Source organism: Convolutriloba macropyga, chromosome 12, assembly GCF_964194025.1.
Source record: "Convolutriloba macropyga chromosome 12, txConMacr16.3, whole genome shotgun sequence".
NCBI classification, from domain to species: Eukaryota; Metazoa; Xenacoelomorpha; order Acoela; family Convolutidae; genus Convolutriloba; species Convolutriloba macropyga.
Window position 1 is genome coordinate 54,375,087 of NC_134479.1, and position 27,562 is coordinate 54,402,648.

The window sequence follows — 27,562 nt, forward strand, 5'->3', positions numbered from 1 at the left end:
TCGATATATAAAGAAAACTTTCTTACCTGATGTTTGGTGAAGTGAAATTGAATAATGGCTTCTAATTTGAACCAAATCGTCGATTCAAATTTGTTCATACCACAAGTTTATCAATGTACATACACCATAAATTTGTGAGATAGATTCGACCTTCCCACCACCAAACTCGATCAGTAACCAACTCTCCAACCCTCCCAGTAGATAGCAATGACATGTTCTCAGGTAGGGAGAACAATGTGTTAAGTGCAAAAAACTGCACTAGTACTTGCCATATACGGCAAGGGGAAAAACTTGTTCACAACTAAGGTGTAAATTAACACATATCAGTTTATCTATATCTAGACGGATCTGTAAATTTTCATACTGATACGGATTATAAATACCTGTGAAATTTTGTACAATTAGGCCATTTTGAATTCAATTATTAAAATAATAAAATTCTTGTTACTCGTGCTCGAGACCACGACACAAAACAAACCTGTAAGTCATGGCTTCGATCAAGACTGGAGTATTTTCAGCAACACACGTGCGCTTAGCAACCTCAGTTGCATTGTACACTGCAAATATATCATTTCCATCCACTCTTATCACTGGCATCCCGTACCCAATACCTCTCGATGCTATTCCATCCCCTGCATACTGGTCACGAGTTGGGGTTGATATTGCATAGCCGTTATTTCTAAACAACAGTTAACACGAATTTGCTGGATAGGATGAGAAATTCAAAATGACAAAATCTCGTTGGCTAGTATTTGGCGTAACTTAGAAACCTGTGTGCCTTTTGCTTTCAACAAAAACAGAAGAACCAAAAAAAAACATTAGAAAAAGTCGTTAAGATCATAAATTAAGCATATCAAATAACTGCCGTTTAAAACTCGTTAGAGTTGTATGAGCTATGACAAATAAACTGGTAATCTGTCGCATTCTGTCGGCTTACTGGCCATTTAAAAACCGCAATTTTTGCAATTTTAAAGTAGATAGTGTTTTCGACAAGCTGTGAAAAGGATAATTCGACTTCTCAGATGAACATCGATAGAATACTTTTTGCTTCATGAAAGACACGATCTGTAATTAGATGGTGCTTGGATTGAAGCAATTTTGAATTTGAGTTGCAAGATATATTCAATTGCAAGATGAAACTATTTGTTTTTGTTAATATAAAAATTATCTCATACCCCTCCAAAGTAGAACATGAACAACGAACATAATATAAATTGTAATAACTATTTCTTGCTCTTATAATGCTTCACAAACCATTATCAGTCCAAAAACAGATTTATATCAGTTTTGTCACACAATATACTGAATAAAAAACAGGGCGAAATGAAACAGTTCCGAATTATCAAGGTAAGTCAATCAATGCGAGTTATTAGTGGTTGTCATTTTCATAAAGAGGAGGTCCGGTCCTTAGGGCTTGAGCTAATTATTGATGTTCTGCTTCTCCGGCATTGAAGAGGTAAAATGTTTCCGAAATGCTGAGAACAGGACTAAGTGACTTGTTCTGATGAATATCGGCTGAACTGTATATGCTTCATGAAAGACACGAATTGACACCAAATCATGTTTGGATTGAAGCATTAAAAAGACACAAGTAAAACAAGTTTCGGTTCTTTCCCATTATAGCTCCCACCCTCCCAGCTTAGGGGTCAGATAACCTATAGCCCCCCAATCATGGTAATTAAACCATGTGAGGGGGGGGGGGCTAAAATTTCATGGGGGCTATAATGGGAAAGCCTCAAGTTTCAGCTGACAAAGGAAACAACATAAATGCCTAACGTTGGGCGAATTGCTCTCAAACAGCTGGCGAGCGTTTGGCTTCGTTAAGTAGCTAGTTACTGTTTACGGAGCCTAACTAAAGCTTAATTGAAGGGGTCTGGGGTGAGCACGGCCGGGAGGTGGCAGCACGTGGGGTTGAGCAAACTGGGCTACATATGAAACGATGCGCAGGGGGTGGGGATTGAGGGGAGGGGGCTGGTGGGGTGAGGTGATGTAGTGGGGGTGTTCAAACTATAAGAACCGCCCTTCACACCACGAATTTATGTCTCCAAAACAATTTCTATGAATCACGTACTTTGAAACCAGTTATGCCTACGGCTCTAACAAAACCATTTCTAATAAATTCGGATAACAATACACTCCCTGATAGCTCAACTCAGATTAACCTTGTATACTGCGAAGCACTTTGAAAATCAACATAAACGACAGATTGCTGGAATAACTCCTAAATAGAGTCAAGTATCGTACAATATAGATAGCAGCAAATATTGAACTGCATTGATCGAGTTGGCTATACAATTCATAACTACTTAAAAATTTCGAAATTCAATTGAAAAATCAAAATTTTTGCTTGAAGTTTATAATTCGTATTCCTTTTTACTCTAAAAGCCTTGACTTTACAAGCCATCAGCAAAATTAAAAACTTGTCCTTTATTGACCTTGAAACGCTCAGGTCCTCCCAAATGACCTTAAAAAGTCATTTAAAGAGCGATGTAAGCCATTTATAACGCAATTCAGCAAAGAATATACGCTTATGAGCGTAAAAAAGACGTCACACACATGAAAAAGTTGAAGGCCGGCATGAATGAGTGACGAAGAGTGCTCTTTTCAGCTTTGCTACGTGAAAAAATGTCAAACAAAAAGAGTCAGACGACGAAAAAAACAAAGCAGGACAAGTCCTGACCTACAATTCAGATAACTTTCATTGACTAAACAAAAAACGAGACCTAAAAATGGAATATTGAAAATAAAAAGGACTACTGGGAAATCCATTAAAATAATCCGACCACAAAAAAAAACAAAAAACTAGCTGGCAGATTGTCAGAAAAATAGCCGCAATAGCTTTGTAGATCTGCAGTCTCAAAAAGATAGTAACCAAACAGACGACAAAAATTCTTTTCCTAAAGCTGAGATGTTACATTTTGATTACGAAAATGTAGCTTTTTGCTGCTTCGTTCCTTTAGGTGCCCTCAAATGATCTTCAATTAGAGTGAGAGATTCATTTGACCTTACCTCTTTGAATTGAAGTTAAGAAAAGTCAATTTCAGAGAGGAAGTCATTTTTGAGAGTGAGGTAAGCCACGTGTGACCAAAAACTTGTTCCCCGTGAATGAACAAAAACTTTTTGTTCCCGTGAATGAACAAAAACTCGCTCCACTAAGAGTGAAAAATACTCGCAATTCAGCTTCAATTGAATTTCGAAATTGCGTGAACGAATGCACAAAATTGCGTGAACGAATCCGTGAACGAATGCACAAAAGACAGATTTGAAGTGGTTGTGACGTCATATGATCGCAACAAAAATCTTGACGAAAAAAAAAAAACAAAGAAGGCCAATAATAGCCCCAGATATCACTGTGCGGCTATTAATCAAATTCAAATAGACGCACGTGATAAAAAGACCACACGAAAAGCGAACTTTTGTTCAAACGCCGTTTTCTCACTCCACTTGAAAACTAAAGTGAAAAACAAACTTAACGTCGCAAAACCACTTTTTTGCTCCACTTCCTGTTTCGACGTAAACGAAACCATCACTCCAATTTGACTTCAAACATCATCAAAATGTGTGAACAGATGCTAAAAAAAGAGAGCGCTCTAATACAATTCAAATTAATCGAATTGTAACAATCAAACAAAGAAACGAACGAAGAAACAAACATACAAACAAACTGACGCCGCAAAATAATTCAAATTCTTTAAATTGTAAAAACAAACATTACCGCAATATATCTAAGCTCAACTTACAGCTTCACAGCTATAAAAACTCCAGATTTTTCGGGTCAATTTACTCAAGATTGCTCTGTTAAATAAACGGCTCTAGCTAAAGTTCAAACTACCTATTTTCATCACAAACTACAACAGCATCAGCAATGTGCGACTTGATTTTCGCAACGTACTCGTAAAATGAGAACTGCAATTACCTTCCAGTTAGACTTGTATCTGCTTTGTGAAAAACGAGATCTCAAACGATCTAGCTTGGATTAAAGCACGTCAAATTATAGATGTACTCCAAAAACGAATGACGGATCTTTTTTGTTAGAGCCCCCCCCCCCAACTACGTTATGACCCGTTAGTCACTGCATGACCCACGAGTCATTACATAGTTAACCATTATGTAAAAATATGGCACGTGCGTCTGGGGGTGCAAATAATATGCACCCACTAAGCGGGGGCGGGGGGGGGGACTGAAAAGATCCCAAATAACAAACCTGCAGAAAAATATGACAGGACACTTGAGAGTAGATGCAAAGTTGAATGCTGCGTGTGCGTCTCCTTCGCTTGTTGTTCCCTCTCCAAAGTAACAAGTCACTACTCGGCCAGGTGTCTTCTGTTTGAGAGCATACGCGTGACCAGCCGCTACAAATATGATAATTGTAATATTAACTTTGCCAAGCCGCACTTTTTTAAGCAAAACTTTCATTTTTTTGATCATTTCTAATGATACTATGGAACTGATAATTTGTGACCGAAATGTCCAACATTCTATTTAAATAGTTTATAAGTTAAACGTCAACAATTTCTCCCCTAAACGGCCGAAAATCAATTTCAAACATTTGACCACCCAACCAGCACGCTTTTGAAAACGTGAATTAAAAAATTCCTCTTTGAGGGTAGTTGGTCAACTACAAGTATTGACGATTAAAATAGTATCAGAATTAACTTCAATAGAACTGAACAAAAAAAAACGCTTTTGAAAATAGTCCAAAAGTCAGAACCCTTTGAAAATTGCAGCTTAATACAGCCCAGAATTTCTAAAGCTAATAACCTGCTTATAACCTGACCTTGGGGCATTTGAGTTGCTAATGTTGAGGAAATTGTCACAAAGTTCAATTCTGGAGCTCCGTAGTGGACAGGCATTTGCTTCCCTTTTCCAGGGTCGCGTGAGTTGCCAAAACACTGGTTCATGGCACTCTCCAAAGAAAACCCTCGCCACAACAGAACACCTACACGTCAAAAAAACCATGTCGAACTTAACTCCAACTACTCTGAAAATTTTGTCAATTAATATTCTAGACAATAAACACAAGAGGTTCTAAGTCTTTTATTAAATTTCACAAATTGATTATCTGTGGGTTTTTTTGACAACTGTAATGAACCAAACATATATATACATACAGTGCCCCGCAAAGTTGAAATAAGCGAACGTTTCAAAAACTCGCGGGACAAAGTTCCAAAGTCAAAGTTCAATTTTAAAAAATGTAGATAAAAAAGATGAAATGGCGATAAATGGAAAAACTTTGGCCTTTTGGCCTTAAAATGACCAAACTGATGGTCAATTGCATGTTTTTTGGCTTTTTGGGGCGTTCAATTATTCCTACTTTAAGGCGCAGACTATAGTACCATGTTTCCGACATTCTGAGAAAAATGCAGACATTTTTCTGATGAAAGTCGGGAAAACTGTTTATGCTTAATGAAAGACTCAACCGTATACGGCTAAGCTTGGATTGAAGCAAATGATATTTAAAACACCAATTTTGAACTAAACAAGAATAAAATGTTGAATTACGTTTATCGAAATTACCGTAAATTGGAAATTCCGATTAACAAAATTTACTTGTTTTAAACAACCGATTGACGTTGGACGAATTGCTCTCAAGCTACTGGTATGGTACATGCGTTGATTATGTCTGGCTTAAACTAAACGACACCAGTTTCAAGGGTAAGAAAGGGTCCAAAAACTTGAGAATTAGGTCCAAGCCTCCTACAACTGTCCTTTCTACCCGTAATTTAAGCAATTTCAACAGTTTCGGAGAAAATTACCCTTAGAGACTATGACGTCAACTGAAGTAAACAGCAAATCAAAGCCCTTGGGACGACAGATTAAATCGGCCAGACGAAAACGGGATCGCATTAAAAAATAATTGAGGACGCAGATAACTGATAAACGTTCTTCGAGACCCCTCAGAACCCTCTTTTCTTTGCTGGAAAGAGATTAATTTTCCGAGATTAATTAGAGAAAATAAGGAAAAAAGAAATTATATAAGATTGTATGATAAAGATGAAATTACCACGATTCATAGAAGAAACAGTATATTCATCAATTCAACAAAAATATCCTCGATGAGTGTTTCTTGAATACAAACTCCACCCTGATTCTATACACAGCGGAGAATTTACCCACAATTGTATTTGACAGTGAGCAAGGCGCCTTATATAAAGAGTAATGCTCACGGTTTGTATAAGTAAAAATTTCCATGTTTAAGCAGCGACTACATTCTAACTTTTAGAGAGACGACTATCAGATTTTTTTTCCAATTTTATCGATTAAATTTAAGGTATGCTTGGTTGGGGAAATCATGGTTGAAATCATTTCTACGTTCACTCGATTCTCAGAAAATTTTCTTGCGATCAGCCTTGTGCGCACAAATCACCATGGTGCCCACGCAATTGAGTATTTGCCTTTTGTTCCCAGATTCGGGTCTTCAAAATTTCGTCATCGTCAACCCACACAATCGGGTTGAACGGAAGAAATGAGCATTGTCTCCACTCATTGGGTGACAAACAAATTCGCGCACAGCAATAACTGGGCAACTAAAATTGGGAGAGCCAAGACTGTAAATTAATTAACCATTGTGGGGCTGAGGGTGTTGTCGCAGGAATGAGTCTCATAACAGGGGATCTCTGGCGATCAGCATTGTGGCTGAACCTCTCATTAAAGTCACTGAGACTCCTTGAGATGACCGATTGTAGGCAATTGATAAACCAGCTGGTTGAAAGTTTCGTTTATCGGCAAGCAAGGCTATACGTTTCAAAGTTCTTCGAACCAAATCTGAGAAGCCCCCGAGATATTCAAACGAGAGTGGTTTAAACTGGATACCTATTTCGGCACATTGTTCATGTTTCCTATCTTCAGCATTTGTCAGAGCAAAACCACACTACTAGCAGATTAGAAATCTACCGTAAATGTTTTTCTTAAGTTTGTCCTCGTGGCATTGGCTCCGCCTTCTAATTTCATCATGTCGGAATCAGAACAAAAATCACAAAAACAATTGGGAAGAAAACTACTTTTAGAAAAAAACCAAAGTCAGTTTTCGAAGACAATACAATTTTTAATGAGAATCAATCAGCAAGTCCAAAAAACAACTTTACACACGTTATACCCTGAAACATGAAACCAAGCTATAAATAAAACGCGCAAGAGAGCAGGCAACGTTTTTTCAACTTTCACACTACGAGGGGCATTTACCAGCAAAGCGTCCTAATTAGTTTTTTTATGAAAACTTGAAGCAAGAGTTAATTTAAGAATTTTCGGATTCAGTTTAATAAAATATCAGAAAAATTTTTGAAACTGCAAGTTTCAAAAATAATCACAATGTTCAAATATCTTTTTTAGTAACAACACTCATATTAATTTTATAAAATTGAATGAACAACAAAAACTATAACAAGAACTCAGAAAAGAAAGAAATCGGCAACGAACTTCAAAAATAGGACAAAATCTCTCGCTCAGAAGACTTTTTCTCTCAACTTTCTTTCTCTCTCTCTCTCTCTCTCTCTCTCTCTTTCTTTCTTTCTTTCCCAGAACAACGAATGAACAAAATCTCTAAAACGTCTCTCTACTTTTTGATTTTTACGCAGCATATTGCCCTTATCACTGGTTTTCACGTGCAGCATTTGACATTACAACCTTTGAAAATAGAAGTCACCGATAAGAAATTCGCTACTATTACTCCACTTCGAGTCGTAAAAAAAGAGCGCCAAAATTATAGACTTCGAGGCTGACGACGGCAATTAATTAACGCCAAATTAGGGAATCGCCACGAACCATCTTATCAATAGAATTTGTTTCCGAAATGCTGAGACAAATGGAGAGACATTTATCTGATGAAAATCGGGTAAACAATTTATGCTTCATGAAAGACTTTAACCGTTCACAGCTAAGTTTGGATTGAAGCAAAGAACGCTTAAACAGCCAAGATTTCAATTGCCGATGTTTCAAAACCAATAACATTTTGATGTTAGTTAACTCCATGAGACCGTCTTACAGGTAAAATAAAATTATGACGGGTCGGCAAAATCACTTTCACTTTTCCCTAGGCTCAAAAAAACCTCACTGTTTAGTGAATAATTCCTTGAAGGAAAAGAGTTGAACCATTCTCGGTGAAGTAGTGTTTGAAGACTGTACAACATTTCGAAACCAAATGGTGTTCTAAATTCGAACTTGATTCAGCTGAGTCGAAAGATGTTACATCTTTACCATAATCAGAGAGCTGTCTTTAAATTATAATGAATTGCTATATATTATGTTTGACCTGAAGTACAGACTGAAAAGCAGGTTTTTATTAATCTCACATCTGTCCGCTTAATCACACGTAGTATTCTAAAATGCACTGTTGGTGAAAGTATTTTTTAACAAGTAAAAAATAATTACTTCCAACGGACGGTCTCTTCAGACAATGATAGTTGCTAATTTCAAACAAATTTAAGTCACATAAAACTTCTTGATCAACTTTTTGCGTGGTAGGAACTAACTAACTAACCTACTTCTCTGTACTGGGCATAAATGACGTCATTAATGTCCAAAGCAGCTGCACTTCCAACATGCGTGGCTTCCTCGCCATAACTGGTCATGTAAAATGATATTCGACCCTGTCTCTGAGAGTCGTAAAGGACACGGTCCATTTGGTTAATAGTGACCATAGTTTTGTACATTGACACTATTTGGTCCTCAGAAAGCTAAAACCATTCACATAGAAACCGCTTGGTTATAAATCCGTGAAAAAAATTTATAGGTTGATTGCTTTTCTAAATTCTTCTCCAAAAATAAAATTTTCATTCTTGTATACTTAGGCGAGAAAATAAATCAAACAAAAGAATGTTCTATAAGAAAATGGTCAAGCAAAAATTTTGCATTAAAAGACACACGTTTACAGTAATTGCTTCAAACTTCGTTCGAGAGCAATTAATAAGAATGACACTAATTATCCGATTGCCATATAGTTAGGCGACATATACTCCGGTGAAACATGTCTGCAACATTTTTCGCAGATTATAAGAATAATCCACAAAAAATACTCGCTTGTTATCGATCGAATTTCACTTGAAACGCTTTTAAGACGACGAGTTGCACAATTTCGACCACCCCAGTACGTCTCAAATTAGCGCAACAATTTTAGTCCAGTATTTCGAAATCCGAATCAGTCTGAAATTCTTGTTTATTAAAAAGAATTAATTAACTCACATTTGGCACTTGTGATTCATCTTTGACGTCTCCGTCAATTCCTAGCACTCTATACACTGGAATCCTCTTAGCCCAATTGGGCGCAATCAAGTCCAATTTATATGTCCACTCGCAGTCGTTGATTCCGGCAAACGCTGGCTTCTCTTCTAAAAACCTGTTCTTGTAGAACTACAATGATAAAAACAGGTTGAAAGCTTCAACATATAAACACTGTTAAAGATTGATGTACAACATATAAACTGCTTTTTTACGGCTTCCAACGGTTTCTCATCAATGCAGATAAAGCCAGATCAAATTAAAGTAAAGACGAGTCCAAGTTAGTGGAGATCTTGTCCATCCCCCCCCCCCCCCACCCACCCACCCACCCAACCCCTCTCCCGCCGCTACCGGTAGAGTGTAAATATCCCAAATTAACTTCATAGACACCTTTCAAAAATCAAACATTGTCTGTATTGACTATTCTCACTCTATTTGGGCTATACAATTCATAATAATTTGTTTTCTTCCCCAGGCTTACGAAACTCAAATCAAAGTAATTTAACTCTAAAAGAATTGGTACGTACCATCGCTAGATTGCTGTGCTGAATTGGATTGTAAACGATTACAAATAATATTGATTTGAGGGCATCTTGGAAAATGTCTTGGGAGATTTCTATTGAAGCACGGTTGTCGCTGGGCTAGTTTTCCAGGGAGATTGACGTTCTAAAAATAAACAGTACCCAATTATCATTCAAAACGCAAATTTAATTTAAAAAGAAATTAAACATAACCGATTAACGTCGGGCGAATTGCTCTCAAACGGCCGGCGAGCGGTTGGCTTCGTCAAAGTTAGCCACGGTTTAGTAAGGCTAGCTTTAGCTTAATTGAAAGGGCGTAAGGAGAGTGCAGCGGGTGGGTATCCACCGGTGGGCTGATGGGGGACAACAGTGGGGGTGCAACGGTGGGAGGGGGGGGGGGGGGTTTGGCTGCACGGGGCCCTTACGGCCTGAACGATGTGCAGGGGTGGATATGGGGGTGAAGTGAGAGGGGGCTGTGGGGGGGTTGTGGGGGCGGGAGGAGGAGGTTGTGTGTGTGTGTGTGGGGGGGGGGGAGAATGTGTGTGTGTGTGTGTGTGTGGGGGGGGGGGGGGTTGTTCGGGGGGTCAGACTTTAAGAACCATCCTTCGCACATACCTATAAGTCTCCAAAACAGATTCTGTGAATTGCCTACTTGAAGGCTCTAAGAGCACTTAATGCCTGCTGAGCGCTATCTGTTTATCCCGTTTTTGCGGATGAAAAGTCAAATGGGTCAGACAAAAAATCGTTCAAGCAGCAAAATTGCATAGAAAGACCGACAGGGCTAATATAATTGCAACAAACATCGCGCTTGAGAGCAATTACCAATATAACAGAAAATAGCATAAAATTCTAATATTTTACCTGAAAGGTTGAGAAAGTTCGAGTCAATCTTTTCACACTGCAACTCGTCATAACTTCGACAAGTTATTGATGACAGTCAATCAAACTGGCCTGAAAAAAAAATGTGTCTGTATAGTCCTTTCATGATACCAAATACACCAAGTTTAACGTTAGTGCTGCTTCCCAAAAAAACAAAAACTCGGAAGTAAATGGGCACAATATCAGAGAATCCTTTCGTTTTCTTCCGTTTAGAGTTCATGATCCGTCAAAAACGGAACGTTATAAAGGGCAGAAAAAAACAACGTTCCTTCGCATTAATACTAAATTAGGCAAAAATGTCATATGCAGTTTTGAGCTGAACAACAATATATTCTTAAAACAATTCCTGTAACCAATCAAATTAGTATTCGAAAAAGGGCTAAAAGAACATCACAATCCTTTCTTACGGCAATGGTTGAATGTCTGCATTTGCTCAAAAAGTCAGTGAGAGTTATTGCATAATAAAAAACCGACCAAAAATTGACAAACAGCTTCATACTAGTTTTCACGAGGAATTTGAATCATTAAAGAGTTGGGTTGGAAATCTTTTCCTATAATAGCACGAACATACATGGATAATTCTTGTAACAATAAAGTATTGCGTAATAGAGACCTTATTCGCAACAAGGGGGTAATATCTGAAAATAACAAAATTGTCGTTCTTACTGCGCTAGTTATAAGACACCTTCATCGCTCCGTTTTTCTTTTAACTGCGATCAATGCCAGCCTATCTAATAACTTAGATTGGCTGTAAAAAGTTACTCTTATAGAGGAGACCTGCTGTTATTTAGGCATGCAGATTTTAAATCAACACCCTCAATATTGCCTGACAGACAATTCATACATCAAAAACTGCCTTAAAATTAAGCAGAATTTCCATTCTTTGAAACAGTTTGCATGAAAAGATTTATATGAATTTATAAGAATCTAATAAAGCTAAATACGAACCAAATCACAAATATTTCAGAACAAAATCACCGCAGTTCCAATTATCAAACTTGAATAATTCGCTTGAAGCCTCAAGTTTGCTATCCGTCAATTCGTGAACTAAAGACAATAATTGCGAATTCTCATTTTTCAGTTTTATCGAATGCTCAGAACACAACATATCAATAATTCTCCCAATTTGTAATCGTCTGTTGAAGAAAACGTGAACCAATTTCTGATTCGGTAACTTAAGGTTGAAATAAAACCGTTCCTCCATTGCCACTTTCGTATCACCTTTGGCTATTTGTTTCAATTTCATTAACGCTACTTTTTTGGCTAATGCTTCGTTTTTGGCATTCTTCGGCTTTTTAACAGCTATCGTTGGAGCTTTCGACTTGCTGGAAACGTCGCTCGAAGACAAAATTTGTTGATTTTTTGAACTTTGAAGTTTTTGTCTGAAATCTAAAACTTTACAAGAATGACTTTCTGGATATCTGTGAGTGAGACAGAAACTAAATCCACATTCCCGACATTTGATTTCAACCGTTTCTTTTGCATTGCAAAATGTACATTGAAAAAAATCCGAATCTGTTGGTTTTAAAGGCGAAGAATTATTATTTTCTTCGAGGTTTGAGCACTCGTGGTTTGGCATAGAGGCATGATCTCCACACAATTGTTTTTTACAGTGTGGGCAAATAAAAGGCACAAAGTCTAGAGAACCACATATTGAGCAAAAGTTTCCAATTTGAGGCAATTCCATTGTAGTTACATTGAATCTAAAAAAAAACAGAAATTAGGTTCTCACCCAATGAGAGGGGAGATGTCGTATTAAAACTTAAACTCGCCCAATAAGAGATGAGCAATTTCATCTTTAATCTCACCAAATGAGAGGCGTGAATTTACACAGCGATTGGATGACGTAATTGAACAGTTATTGAACAACATAAGTCTGATCATTAATGCTCAACTAAGCTAAACTTAACTATGATCAGAAAGCAATTATAAGAAGAATAAAGAAACGTGAGAAACTATCCCAGAGAAATTCTGGTTCAGACTTGGGAGCTATATAAAACATACCAATTGCGCTTAAAAGTAGGCGATCATACGATGCATACAAAACAGAGGAAAAACAGAAAATCGGTACTGCCCGGTGGGTCGTTTCCCGAAAATCCCAGGGGAATTGCCGAAAATCTTATCAAATCTTACATTTTCTACATTTCCCAGTAGGAATCTTGCGATATCTTAGATTTACCGGTTTTTCCCAGTGAGAAAGTAGCATCAGGTTTTCTTCGCACTTTTTTCCCGAAAAGAGAGAAAAGCAGGAAGTGGGGGGAAAATGGGATTATTGAGAATTATTGGTTTCCAGAACTGAATAAATCTGAACAATTTAGAGTGTCCGAAACAATTGGAAGTTACACTCATTTTTGGTATTTTCAAATATTATCTACGCTATGCTCATTTTCAAATTTGTGATTGGTAAATACTTTTTTCATTGGTTATAAGTACTAGAATACTTAGTGCAACGACAGAGGAAGGAGAATGAAAAACTAGTTTTGTGTTTCATTCATTTCATCCTCAATGTAGAGTTTGAGTTTATAGTACTGCATTTGCATATGTTATAACCAGTCAGATGTGGAATCATGTACAAATTTTGAAAGCTCTTAGCTTTCTTCATCTGAAATGCATGTCTTTTTCTGCAATGGAACATAGCCACGATCACAATAAAACAACGACATTAGCCAAAACCTATTTAATAATTTGAACGGAGTGCCAACAGCCGGAATAAATTCCAGTTTTGGAAACAATCAAAAACTTAAATTAGCCATTTTATCGTACTGTATCAAGAACAAACATCTTAAATCAAATTTGAATCTTAAATTATTCAAATTCAAAACTTTGTCAAGCGGTAACAAAGATAACGATTAAACACAAACAACAAAAAAGTGCAAAAACCTCAGTAGACTTTCACACTAGAACATCAAAGAACCAAGTTTAAGATTTCAAGAACTGACTCAATCAACCAAGTAAACCTGTATATTAAATCAAATGAATAACTAAACTAAATAAACCCGGCTGATTGACGGAAGATAGCCTCCGTTGAATCCCATAACATCTATTGGGATTGAAGTAACAGAAGAACAATAAAAAAATGATTGTTGTACAGAAATATTTTAAAAATGCGAACTATTTGGACTGTCATGCAAAAATAAATGGACTTCCATGCATAATCCTGTTTCTTAAAATCACTTTGAGCAGAAAGATTAAATTAAATTAGCCTAGATAAGTTCGAAAAAACTTCATGCAGAATGTCGAAAACGCGGCGAAATGAAGTGAACTGAAATAAAATCGTTGCTAAAAATTAACGACCTTTTAAGCTGCTGACTGAATTTGATTCAATTAAATAAACATATTAAAACACGCAGAATTCTTGCGAGAGGTTTACTGGCCACTGAATACAGGAGAAAGGTTTCGCAATTTAGAGATATTACTAAAAAATTACTTTGTGAATGTGCAGTAACACAAAAAATGTAAGAAAATTGGTGATAATAACATGTTGAAAACCATTCCATTGCCACTTAAAAGTATTCAGTAACCCAATTTTAGGCCTTAAAGGATTCTTCTTAAGCCCTTAAAAGGATTCATTGGCTCAGAGATTTAAAAAAAACTAGACGAAAGAGGTCGAACTTTAAAAAAAATGCAAAATACTACTACTTTTAGTAATTAAGTTTGCATTGTCAAAAAATATGCCTCGAAGCTAGAAAGAACATTTCTAGCTTGCACAAGATTACTAGGAGCTTAAGCAAAGGTCAATTGAAGTCATTCAGTACATTAAGCACCTTAAAGACTACTAAAGCCCGCTGATGGCCTCTATTGCAACTTAGTGCCCGCCGAGCGTTACCTGTTTATCCCGTTTTGAAAACTAAAAGTCCGCGGAAAAATTTGCGAGAGGTTTATTGGCCACTGAATACAGGAGAAAGGTTTCGAAATTTAGCGATATTACTATAAAATTACTTTGTGAATGTGCAGTAACCCAAAAAATGTAAGAAAATTGGTGAGGGCGGCTATTACAAAAAAAAACTCAATAAAATATGAAAAAAGACTTAGTTAGAACAAAAACTCATGCTTGAAAGATCAGAGTATACAGCAGGTGCAGAAAAATAAAAAAAAAACAAAAATCTGATGACTGCAATTTAGTTTTAGAGAAATTTTCAGTCAAGCAGTCAATTCATTTCTTCAAAATTGAGACAAACAGACTCAAAACTGAAACATAAACAGACTAACTTCGGATGAATTGCTCTCGAACAACAGGCGAGTCAAACCATTAGGAGGGGCAGAGCTAGAGAAACTTTTATGCTGCAAATATCTCTGACATGGTTCAAACCCGAGACTTCTGGAATAAAAGTCGTGGATATAAAGCTCTACGCCACACGCGCTATGTAGGGTTACCGCTCACAATCGGTTTTATTTTAGCTTAATTTTTGAATGCGCACAATCGGTTTTATTTTTAACTTAATTTTTAAAATTATCAACAAGCTCAAAATAAAAGCAGTAAATTCAAAAAAGATTAAGCTTTGCTTTCTTCCATTACTAACTCATCATTAACAACCGAATCACTCAAAACAGGTCTTACTTCTCCAGAATTCAAACCCTCGTTTCTGATCTGTTTCCACTATGTTTAGACAAATTCAACTTCTCTTCCGCTTCCATTTGTTTAGCTTTCTTTTTTGCCAACTTTCTTTTCTTTTTCTCATCCGGATCGAATCCTTTCTGCCGATTCAAATCCTCCTCTAATAAAATCTCAAGAATTCTGTTATGTTCCGAGCTGTGCGGCGCAACCGTAGCTCCGTAATGCTGTCGGATTCGTTCCGAGTACTCGTTTCGTTTCCGACTCAACAATTCGGCTCGTTCTCTTTCGTTCCTTTCGGTTTCCATCCAGTCTCGTATCATTTCGGGCATTTTGTCAAGCGTTGACTTCAGTTTCTGATCGCGTTCAGATTTCTGCTTTGCAAATTTGGCTCTTTCAGCTTTGATTTCTGCGAGCATTTCACTGATTGGTCGTTCTTGCTGAAATGCATCGTTAATTAGGTACTTACAAAATTATTCTTTAAAATAACTACTAAAAAAGTAACCAGTACTTAAGTAAGCTGTCTTCGACATTTCAAAGCGTAGTTGTCTGCATCAAAAAGGCTCGCACATTTCAGGTCTCAATTATCCTGTTCTGTTAATCAACCTCATCAAATTTTTTCGTAATAAGGGGGTGTGTGAAAGTTTCGTAAGGCTATAATCCAAAGTATATCGTGGTGCTATAATTGGGGCCAAAATTATCCAAACTGTTGCTAAATGAAGAGATCAGAAAGCTTTTCTGTTTCTTTTTCAAACTCCCAACCCCCCCCCCCCCCCCCCCCCCCCCCGTACCTAGTAAGCATACTATTCGTTTTAACATACTATGCATAAGCAAGAAAAGCTCATGCTCTTCTCTGATTGGTCAATAAATTTCTCAGTTAAATTATATTCAGCCCCCCCCCTCTTGCGACAGAGAGGAGAGATGATTGAGATTGTTGAAAAGATCAGCTAATATGCACAACAAATTGCGACCGTCTATTTGCAAATTGCAAAATGCCAATTGTAGGGATTCAAATTGAGATGGACTGCTGATATTTAATTCATTACACTGCAACTCTTAATGTTGGCAACCGTAGTTATGATAACCAAGTTAATTATTAAATTCAAATTGTTCTCTATTATCCAAACATATCTCATGTTCTCAGAATTATCTCAGGCTTCCTGAATTATTCAATTAATAACCTGCAATAACTTCTGCATCTTCTTCAGTTCTCTTTTATCTGGGAAACAAATAGATGGATCAACACCGCTGGCCATTCCATGTCTGGCGTAAACATCTCTAGCAAATCGTCGAGATTGGTAGTACTTATAATGATACACATCCGCACTGAAAAAAATTCACGTCACAACTGAACATTCAAACTGCAATTTAGCTTTCATTACAGTCCGTTGTTACGTATATCGGTACATTTAGGGATATCGGATACTAATTACTAAAATGCCTTTTAATTACCTCTTAATTGCAATCAATCCCCTCCTTAATAATCAACATTGCAGTTGATGGCTCATCTCTTAATTTGGCTATACAAACCATAATTTAAGCAAAAACCCACAACTAGATCAAAACTTTTGAAGCAAAAACTTTGAAGTCCTGAACATTCATGTCCGTAAAAGCAATTCATAAAGGCAAAACACTGGCACAGTGATTTGTTTTCAAATTCAAGGCCCACTTAGCAGAGATCCAACAAATAAATCTTAAATTGTGATCTTAAATTCAAAACAACTGACTGACGTCGGAAGAATTGCTCTCGAATGACTAGTGCGATCTAATATAATGCAGCCTGCTTCATTTGGGGGGGGGGGGGGGTAACTAAAATTAAGTGGGCTTCAAATGACGTCAATACAGCTTATTATGTACCACTATAAGCACTAAAAAAAAATAAATTTTAGTAGTGAACTGCCTAGTGAGTAGTTACCTTCACTTGAATTCAGCATTTAGATCACGCAAAACGAAAAAGTCAAGGCAGCAAAAGTCTCTCAAAAAAGTCAAAACGGATGCACAAAAATTTCGCATACAAAAGAACAAAAGTTTACAATAATGCTTCAAACTTCGTTCGAGATCAAATAAACATCAACCGACTAACGTCGGAATTGCTCTCAAAGACAGCCGGAGTGGCCATTTAATTTTGAGGGGGCTTATACGCGAAATTTTTACGGTTCAAAAAACCACCGTTGTCTCCCTCTGGGTTTCGCACCTGAGACCTCCATTTTATCAACTGCGCTATGACCCATTTAAACCACCCCATTTCACAATCAATTTTATCTCATCGACAAACATTACCACGTGTTGAGAGCAATTGAAGTCACAGAAAAATAAAGAAGTCGAGGATGAACAGGTCACTGAAAAGCGAAGAACGTTCTGGAACAAAAAGCGTAAAAACGTTCAAGCAGAAAATTGCATCAAAAGACATACACACTTACAATAATTGCCTCAAACTTCGTTCGAGAGCCATTATGAAAAAATAAATCGACTAACGTCCCAAGAATCGCTCTTGACCAACAGCCGGGGTGGCAATATAATTTGAAGGCGGGGTGGGGTGTAGATTAGAAACATTTTATTGGTACCAAAAATTCTGACTTGGTGTTCGCACTCTCGACCTTCAGATTAGCAGTCTGACACTTTACCAACTCCGCTATAGCAGGTTTACTCACCGTCTGCCACAATCGCTTTTATGATATCAACAATAAACTATTTCGGATTGAGAGCAATTGCAATCACGCAAAAATCAAGGAAACAAGTATGAAAGTCACTTGAAAGCAAAGAACGTTCTAGAACAAAAAGCGCAAAAACGGTCAAGCGAAAATTTTGCATTAGAGACACACGTTTACAATAATTGCTTCAAACTTTGTTCAAGAGCGATTAATGAAAATTGTTATACAAGTATTGCAAGGTTGTAAAATAGCCAAAGCCGTGGTGGTAGAATAATGCTATTGAACATGCTATTGACTGACCTAGTCGGATTCTTCAGTCTGTCAATCCTGCGATCTGTGAACTTAACTTCAACGTCATCTTTTGTCCTGTAGTGTTTGTCAAACTCTGACCCTTCCAGTTGTGTGTTGTCTTCATACTTGTTCTTGTAGATCGAAGGCCCGTGACGCGGATCATACCTGCAAGTTGAAAAAAAAAAATTATTTGTTGGATCATACCTGCAAGTTGAAAAAAAATTATTTGTTGGATCATACCTGCAAGTTGAAAAAAAAATTATTTGTTGGATCATACCTGCAAGTTGAAAAAAAAATTATTTGTTGGATCATACCTGCAAGTTGAAGTTGAAAAAATATTTCGTTGATTACGTTGTTTTGTTTTGAAATCACGAAAACAAAGAGTTGCAGTATGCTAGTTCATCGCCTCAGGGTAAAAGCAATATGAAATACTTGTTTGAAAACCATGGCCTCAGAGTACGAAAATATTTTCTGAAAAAAATATTCTGTTGGTATTGTTTTGTTTTATATAATAAAAAAGATTGCCGTATCATATTTTTTTGTCTAATTTTACTTGTTTCTTGGTCTGAAGTTGTGATCCAATTCTTATCTGTTGGTAAATTGCTAACTCCCCTGTTGTTAAAATATCTTATCGTGCTTTTTTCGCTTTTTAGTGCAAAATAAACCAAATGAAGTTACTAATATTTCAGAAGGACCAGCCTAGAACGGCAAATGTCTGTTTCTAGTCCTTAGTTGACATGTTGTGCATTTATTATTGATATCTTGTACTTGAAATCGATGTCAACTGGAAATCTTTACTTAATAGTTTCTGGCCGCGGAGTAACAAAATTCTGGAAATCTTTTTTGAAAGCCAAATATTACTAAGCCTTCTTAGATTTTTAGATTTGAAACCGACAAGAAGAATTTTATAAGAATTCAGATAAATTGTTATTTACAGATGTAGCTGATAAAATGAGCCGGTTTGGCAGTACAAACTAATATACACTTAAAAACTATAAATTATTCACACTAGTTTATGCAAAGTTTCTTGACTAGTTAAACCAATTTCCTGTTAAACTTTTTCTCAGTAATTCCTGGTTTTCAAATAATAGTAATGCTGGTTTCTCTTAGTATCCGAGGTCCAAATTATTCTTTCGTTAAAAGGCATGAAAAAATTAAATCGGATCGTTAAAAAGTAAAACCAATAAATTACACATTTAAAAACCTAACGTTGATTAGGAAATTCAAGGGCTCTCAGGTTTTCGAAAAATTCACATGCTTCAAAATCATTTCTGATCATTCTAAAAGTCAGATTTTTATTAAAAAATGATGGATCTCTTCTGTTTCGGCCCCCAGCTTAGTGTGCATATAGCTTTTACACCCACCGACACACGTTTCAGTTTGTACATAATAATGTGCTATATAACAAGGCATAATTTGTAATTGGGGGGTATAAAAATCACTGGGGGGGGGGGGGGGGGCAAAACAGAATAGATCTCAGATGACTTTTGCGCACTGGTTATTCCGGACGTATTGATAATGATGAAAGCGAACAAGAGCTAACCTTCTTCCAACAATTGAGACATAACTGATTGTAGTTCGAGTAGAAATCACATCGAGTTTAGCTAATTTTGCAACTAGTACAGTTGTGATAGAATGATCCAAGTTGCGGCTCACAGCTTTGAACATTTCTAAATCTGAAAAACAAAAAAAAACAGCGACTTGGTGGACTAGCATCGTAAAATCATGATAAAGCATCAATTGCATGAAAATGTGCTTCGCTTGGCTTTTCATGCAAAAAAAACTTTCATTCACGTTCTACGCACTAAGTTTCTAAGCTAGCCCAATGAGAGCTATCGGCTAATGAGTCAAAATCAGCATTACTAATAGCGAAATTTACCATAGCAACGTTAAAAAACAGCAAGTTGCCCAAGTGGCGTGCTTGAATACAAACTGCTTACAAAGAACACTCAAGTTACTGAAAGCTTACCCCCCGTTAGAGAGATTTTGCGTAAATTGAATTATTTAGACGAATTTTGATAGAAAATACAAAAACTTGTAACTGGTTTGAAAATAACACTCACAAATATTCATTTAATAATTCCTTACAGAGCACAATTACTTATTGAGCGTTAAAAAGGAGAAAGTAGCAAAAGATCATATTTTGGTGCATTTTTAGGCAACCGGTCCCCTTACGAGGTACGTTGCGAATGATCAAAATATTGACACACTTGAAACCAATAAAGCGAGTCCAAAATGGTCAATTAAGTTATGGTGAAATATTAAACTTCTGCATGCAGCTGATGATAGAACCGAATCAAGCCGAAAACCGGAAACGAACTATAACCGAAAAAAGTCTAGTCTACAGGTAAAGCCCCGAAACACCGCAGATATCACTAATCGGTTGACACAAAAGCAAGTCCAGAAATAATCCGCGAGAACAATTGTCAAATAGAAAACAAACAGCCTATCATCGGTTAAATTGCTCTCGAACGACTGGCGAGGCAATTAATTTTAGATGGGCCGAAGCATAGAATTTTTGATGTGTGCAAAAACTCCACCTTGAAAGGTGCTCGAAACCCCGACCTTCTAGATGGCAGTCGGCGACAAAAACGAAAAAGTTATGACGGATTTGTTGTTTCCTCGCTTACAATCGCCTCCAGCAACCGACTTCATATCAAAACGAGAGCACTCAAGATCACGCAAAATTATGAACTCAAGCTTCATAAAGTAGAATGTTTAAACGTGTTGTAACAAAACAACCTAGCTCCCAATATAAGGGAAAACTTCAATTCACAAAGAATTCATCAAATATTTGAAAAACTCCTTAAAATGCAATTAACTCGCGCAGAGGTAGTGGCAAAAATTGATGAAGGCTACAAATTGAAAAACAACTCTGAGATATAAGGAAGTGGGTAACGCCTGCTGCCATAAAACTCAATCTACAGTTCGAGAGGAAATAACTGCGATTAAATACACTATTTATACCCTATTATATACCCCATTTTGTACTGAAATAAGCATAAAAAAGAATTTATCTATTGTTTTCTCACAAAAATTCTAAAAAAAAAGAAGTAACCGTTAACTTACTTAATTCGTAGATAATCATAATCACAATTAACAAAGAGAAGATAAAAAAATTATTACAGTAATAAAAAACAGTTTGCATTAGAACTCTTACCTAAGAACTGCAGAAAACTAGTTTAAAAAATTAAATCTAAACGCAGCCATAATATTTTCTCATCCGCATTTGATTCCTGATTCCGTTATTTTTGGATTATTTGCTGAGCAACTAATCTTTAAAACCACATTAAGCCGAAACAGCAAAGAGTAAAGATTTTGCCCAAAATATTATGTAAACATCAGAAAGTCGATACATCAAAACACATATCTGATTGACCAGAAACATAGCCGCACAAGTACACAACTAAAAAAATTTAAATTGACCAAAATAAAAACTAAGAACTCAAAAGCACCAGTAAATGACTTTATAAATATTGTACAAGACATTATAAGATAACCCAATAACTTCGCACGAATTTCTCTCAAACAACCCGCAAGCAGCTTTCTGTGGTAGCAGCCCGCTGTGGCGTAGGGATGCTGGCATTAGGGGGATTAGCAGAGGGCGTCAACTTTGTGTAAGTGTGTGGGGGGTTAGGCAATGGGGGTAGGGTTTTGAAGGGCTGGATGTGGATGAGAGGGGGGTCCAAATCGCCAGCTGGAGGAGGGTGGACGTGGGGAATGTTGTAAGCGGAAAATGCGTGAGGGTGGAGGTATGGCTGAGGTGACAAATGGGTCAAAATTTTAAGAATAAGAACCTCGCTTTGCACCATGAAATTTTCTGCTCAAAGCAGTTTTTGGGTGAATCGCATACTTTGAGGCTAGTAAGGCGTAAGGCTCTAAGAGAGCTGCTCAGCCACTTAATGCCCTCCGGGCGTTACCTGTTTATCCCATATTTGAGCACGAAAAGGTTCAGACCAAAAATTGGTCAAGCAAAAAATTGTATTTAAAAATGATAACAAGGACTAATATAATTCCTATATACTTCGTTTGAGAGCAAATAAAAAGCAATTAAATAACAATAAAAAGAGTTAAAAAACAATCTTCTAGTCGTTAAAAACATCTAGAGAAGGCCAATAATCAGAAGCAGCCATAAATTTTTCTCATCCGCCTTTGATTCCTTATTGCGTTATTTTTGCATTATTTGCTGAGTAAATCTTTAAAACCGCAATTAGCCCAAAGAGCAAAAAGTAGAGACTTTGCCCAAAATATTAAGTAAACATCAAAAGTTGATACATCAATACATCAAAACACAAATCCGATTGACCAGACACATAGCCGCACAAGTACACAACTAAAAGAATTTTAGATCTATTCTGTTTCGCCCCCCCCCCCCGTGTCTTTTATGATCGCAGTTACCAATTATGTGTCGTTATATAGCCGTTACTATGTAAAAAATAATGAACATTCGCCTGGGGGTCACAAAATATATATTCCCACTAAGTTGGGGGCCAAACAGATTAGATCCAGAATTTTAATTGACCAAATAAAAAAACTAGAACTCAAAAGCACTAGTAAATGATTTCAAAAGACTTTATAAGACTAATTTATGGCGGATTGCATTTAAAAAAGCCAAAAAGTGCATTTAAAAATTAACCACATGACTAATATGATTGCTACATACTTCGTTTCAGAGCAGGACAATAAATCAAGAAAGGCCAATAACAGCTCCGTTGAGCTATGGCATCTATTAAAAATTCGTGTTGTCCAATTGATTCATTGTGCAACGAATGGCCTCCACAAATCTCAGAGAAATCCTATGCACGCATATTGGAACTCCTGAGGAGTTGGTGTTTGAATTCGAAGTACAATGGGGAAAGTGAAGTCAAGTTTATGTGACAATTATGAATTCACTCACAAACAGAACGGTACTAGCCGTTACAATCGGGAGAGAGCCTCTGATTTATAATGTTTTGTTTTCCAGTGCCTCAACTTAACCTCAAAACGCCCTAATTTTAGACACCAACTTCTCTACCAAAGGGAGGCAGGCTGTCCCAGGCCATTCCATTCATGCACTCCAGGAAATTGCAGGTCGGTAATCGCCGCAGAGTACACCACAGTTTCTCCAGTTAAAACTTAAGATAAGGCTATCGCAAAAATTTTAGGCTTAATTCACCTGCTTTCAAAAATTCGGCTGCTTAGTTTCGTGAATCTTGGTTAAGCATATAGCAATCTGGGATCAATTCCGTCTGTGCCCCCCCCCCCCTCCAAGTACGTTATGCCTCCAGCTATAGAGCACGTGTCATTATATGTTAAATCATTATGTAAAAATATAAGTAGTGAGAAATGGGGGTCTGTCGCACACTTTTAGACACATTTCCACCAAAACCCAGCTCCGTGCGAGAATCGAACCCGCGCCCGCACAATCTCGAAATTTGATGAAATTGGGCTTAACCACTGCGCCAAAACCCATTTTCTCAAATTTGTTCCAAGCCTTTTTAAACCCATTTCCCGTCATCAGCAGTACTCCTCGAGTCCATATTAGTTCCCAAACTAAGCAATTGGAGTCAAAATTTACAGTTTCTCTCAAGATCAATCCAACTATGCAATTTTTTTTAATTTTGTTAAAACCAAGGCACCTTGGTCTCTCAGGTATTGCTAAAGACAGAGTTAATTGCTGCAAATGTATCCTACTCCTCAATGTGGTTCGAATCCTGAAGGACCGAGATGTCTTCTTTTCTTTAAAAGAAAATTCCATTCGTAAACAAAAGTTGGTATATCTTATTTGGAAATCTTTCAATTTTTTTCTTTCTTTCTCCGTTTCATTTGCATCAAGGTTGCCTTCTAAATCAGTTGTACAGATGAGTGTTTCAAATCATTCTTCAAAAAATAACCGCTTCATTATATATTCAGCAAAATTACTTGTTCCTACAAAACTCTCGTTGGAAACAACTCCCGACTCTCAAAAGAAGAGAAAACATGAATCAAGTGAAGTTTCACGCTCCATCCAGAATCAAACTCTTGGCCTCCCTCAGTGGATTGATTCTCACACCGATTTCGACTTTGCAGTTGTTTCCAATGAGACTGGCTCAGAGAACTCTGGTAGCTGCTTCCGCTGGTGTGAAGATTCAACTTCAGATCATCAACACATTATGGTATGCAGCGACAATCCAAAGCAGATGAAAAAAACAGTCAAGGCATTCGTTTGGCACGAAGGAAAGGTCTTGTATGAAATACGGACACGCATGTTTATTACCCAGTCACCTTTTTAAAAGTCGAATGTGGACTCACAGCAGCGCAATGTAGTTGCTGGGAATGTTGGGAAGACTTGATCAAGAACGAAGGATCAGCCGAGAAAAATGAAAACTCGGACATGTATCTGTCACAGCAAACAGACTACTGATAAGACTTCAAAGCCTATTCATGATTTGTAAACTCGTCATGTAAAACAGTTGGTTTTTCGTTAAATGTTTCCAGATCAAAATCTAAAAAGTTTTAGAGAATTTTTCCCTTTGACGTTCTCTGTTCAAAAACAACTCAGACACTAAGAATGCCTTTCTCGCAGTGTGTTTAACAATTGATCCAGAGTGCATCCTGAGCGAAGTGAATAAAAAAGCTCCTTTTGGTGGACTGATAGGTCCAGGTGACAGTCTTTTGCACAATTATTTCAAACATTCAAAAATTCTTCAGTGTCACGCAATATTTCATGATGCTTACGGATTTATGAAGTCAACCTATGACATCGGGCCTGGCTATGTGTATGTTATACCTAACCTATATAATCATTTTCTTCTTGGTCACATTAGCGGTCTCCTATACTGGCTGAACTCTAAGTGCCAAAGGTGCCAAGTATTTGACGCTTTACCATTTGTGCATGAGTTGCCTTGACCCCAATATACTAACCCTGCACGTATCGAAGATTGCTTCTCTTTATGTTAAAATAACGGATATGAAACAAGTCATTCTCCAGAAGCAGTGTTACAAAAAAGTTGGTTGGAAGACTGTTATTATGAAAACAGAAATTGATTTAACAATCTCAGAGCTCGAGTTGCTGTGCGAGGCCATAAAGCTTTTGGAAAATTTTCTTTCTATATCAAAAGCTAGTTCTAAAATTGGTCCGCCAAAATCACCACAGCGTGTAACATTTGGCTGATAATGACAGACCATCCAGACTGCGCAATTGATCTCAGCAATCAGATGGTTTTTGATAACCAGAATCAAGAGCGCCCACCTTGGAAGATTTGATATGCTCACATAGAGCGTTCTCTAATTATATGTGTTGTACACTCTTTCCTCTTACTGATTGCTATCATTTGATGTTTTATATAAAAAACGTATTATCAGTACAGTAACCCCCAAATCTGGTCAATACTTGGTTGCCTTGTTCCTACATCAAAGTAACCCCACAGCGCCACCTTTCAAATTTTGTAAAGGTGAACAAAATCCTCAGCACCGATCCACACTTCCTGATGGCCGTGGTTGGTCCCAGTGGTTGCGGGAAAACACAACTTGTTGCAGACTTACTGGTGAATCATCGTCGACTGTTTCGACCCAATTTTGATTGCATAACCTACATTTTTCAGCATTGGCAGCCGGTTTACTATGATATTGCCTCACAATTCTCATTGGCGTGGATTGGAAGAAGCTGGCGCTAATGTCGAATCTCAAGCGCCACCTTTTGGTGTTTGATGACGTGTTCGACGAACTCGCCAATTCAGTAGAGTTTTTGAACCTCGTTGGGTCCGGTCGCCAAAAAAATCAACACGTTACTTTCCTAAAACATAATCTCTATCAAAAAAGTCCAAACTCAAAGACAATCGACTTGAATCTAACCCACTTGCTGCTGCTAAAAATCCCATGCGACATAAACCAAATTGACTGTTTCGGACGACAGCTGGGATATCGAGATCTTTTGTTGTCTGCTTACCGATCAGCTACAGAGGAGCCCTATGGTCATCTTCGGATTGACTTGGATCCCCGCTGTGACGAAAATTTACGCCTGGTTTCAAATAATTGCACTACGGGCAACTTGCCATCATTATTTTGATATAAACTCAAAATTCCGATCATATTGAACATAATGAGTCGTTCACAAAATCAAAGTATTTTACAGATTCTTACAACTGTTAAACCAGTTTTACAGACATTGATTTTGATTCATGCGCATTTATCATTTATGAAATTTCTAATAGATTACGTTTTTAATGTGGCTAAGGGGAACGTTTGCGTGTCAAATAAAAATGTTACATCCAAACACTTTCGTCAAATTATTGAGACCATATGTCAGAAAAAAGTAAAGGTTTCTGAAAAGCGTAGCCTTTTGGCGACCAATCAGGGAATCGCACTCGCAAAAATAATCGCCCCAGACGTCCTGCTTCATTTGTCAAAAATGAAATGAAGAAACATGTAGGCACTAAAAAGTATGTTCTGTTATCGTTGAGTTATTATAACGACCTATTGTCGCTGAAACGTTCCTCAGCAGTCAAATTAGAGCAGCAGCAGCAGCAGCAGCAGCAGCTTCCCTCCCAATCAGAACAAGCAAAAATTGAAATTTTGAGTGCAAGCCCCCGCAGTCACTCCAACTCAGAGGCAATAGCAAAGTTGAGTGTTTCGTCTCAACTCGTCAACAACAACAACAATAAAGATTTTTCGTCCTGCAACGCCACAACAGATCAAACTAGCTTGCCTGAAAACAAATTTCTTCCAGAAAAAGTAGTTGACAAGGTACTTGATGCTCTGCTGGCAAGTGGAATGAGCAGTGGAAAGATTGAGCGAACCAAGCGTATTCTGAACATTCTCAGCCAAAAACATTTTACCTTAGACAGGGAATCAGGTATAATACAAGGAAAAGACAAAAAATCTTCTAGTAATCTACTTGACTTCCCTATTGATATACAGAGTCCCAACAAAAAATTGACAAAAGATGACATTGAGCTTATTTCGCTACTGCAGTTATTACCTCATCTTGTCACTAATACTTTTGCCAAGAGTTGCAACAAGCACGCCACATGGCCAAGGACAGCAGCAGCAGGATCAACCTAATAACTTCGACGCCTACCTGGCTTTCTATATTTTAGGGCAAATTCTTCTCTCCTCAATGTTTATTTGATGCACTGGCTAGCTTTCTGCAGCTTACTTTTGTCTGCCCTGTTAAAAATTGGCGGCGTGGAGCCCAATCCAGGACCCTCCAGAACAATTTGTGGTTCATGTAGCAAGACTTTGGGAAAGAGCACCAAAACAAAGCCATTGCTCCGGTGTACCATTTGTGGCTGGGTCCATTTTGACTGCAGTGGTTTGGTTAGTGTCAGGGACTAAGATGAGAAGGATTTTACTTGCACAAAATGTTCTCGGGAGCGAGTCGTTTCTCAAGCGCTGACAGTTAACCCAAGTTTTCAGAAAGCACACAGGCAGTACTCTGACCTATCGCATTCTAGCAGTGCTTTTGGGAACTCCAAATCACTTGCAAAAACAATTGT

At 37.4% G+C, this 27,562-nt stretch overlaps 2 protein-coding genes across 3 annotated transcripts in view; both read right to left on the reverse strand.

Moving 5' to 3' along the window:
- The window catches only part of LOC142350787 (2-oxoisovalerate dehydrogenase subunit alpha, mitochondrial-like), a 130,168-nt gene extending 118,609 nt beyond the window's left edge, over positions 1-11,559 (reverse strand). The window contains exons 1-7 of one of the 2 annotated variants that reach the window (XM_075402742.1): positions 10,596-10,897; positions 9,741-9,879; positions 9,178-9,323; positions 8,477-8,672; positions 4,778-4,939; positions 4,205-4,352; positions 479-679 (exon numbers count right to left, since the gene is read on the reverse strand). In XM_075402742.1, coding sequence (XP_075258857.1) covers positions 479-679; positions 4,205-4,352; positions 4,778-4,939; positions 8,477-8,672; positions 9,178-9,323; positions 9,741-9,879; positions 10,596-10,646 — 1,043 coding nt within the window. In that variant the 5' untranslated portion in view covers positions 10,647-10,897. Of the gene's footprint in view, positions 1-478; positions 680-4,204; positions 4,353-4,777; positions 4,940-8,476; positions 8,673-9,177; positions 9,324-9,740; positions 9,880-10,595 lie in introns of both variants that reach the window. The other variant, XM_075402743.1, reaches the window with a different exon arrangement.
- A 3,516-nt stretch (positions 11,560-15,075) lies between these two features.
- The window catches only part of LOC142351008 (transcription initiation factor TFIID subunit 8-like), a 158,814-nt gene continuing 146,327 nt past the window's right edge, over positions 15,076-27,562 (reverse strand). Inside the window, exons 2-5 of the mRNA XM_075403050.1 lie at positions 19,651-19,785; positions 18,117-18,272; positions 16,347-16,491; positions 15,076-15,605 (exon numbers count right to left, since the gene is read on the reverse strand). Coding sequence (XP_075259165.1) covers positions 15,183-15,605; positions 16,347-16,491; positions 18,117-18,272; positions 19,651-19,775 — 849 coding nt within the window. The 5' untranslated portion in view covers positions 19,776-19,785 and the 3' untranslated portion in view covers positions 15,076-15,182. The remainder of the gene's footprint in view (positions 15,606-16,346; positions 16,492-18,116; positions 18,273-19,650; positions 19,786-27,562) is intronic.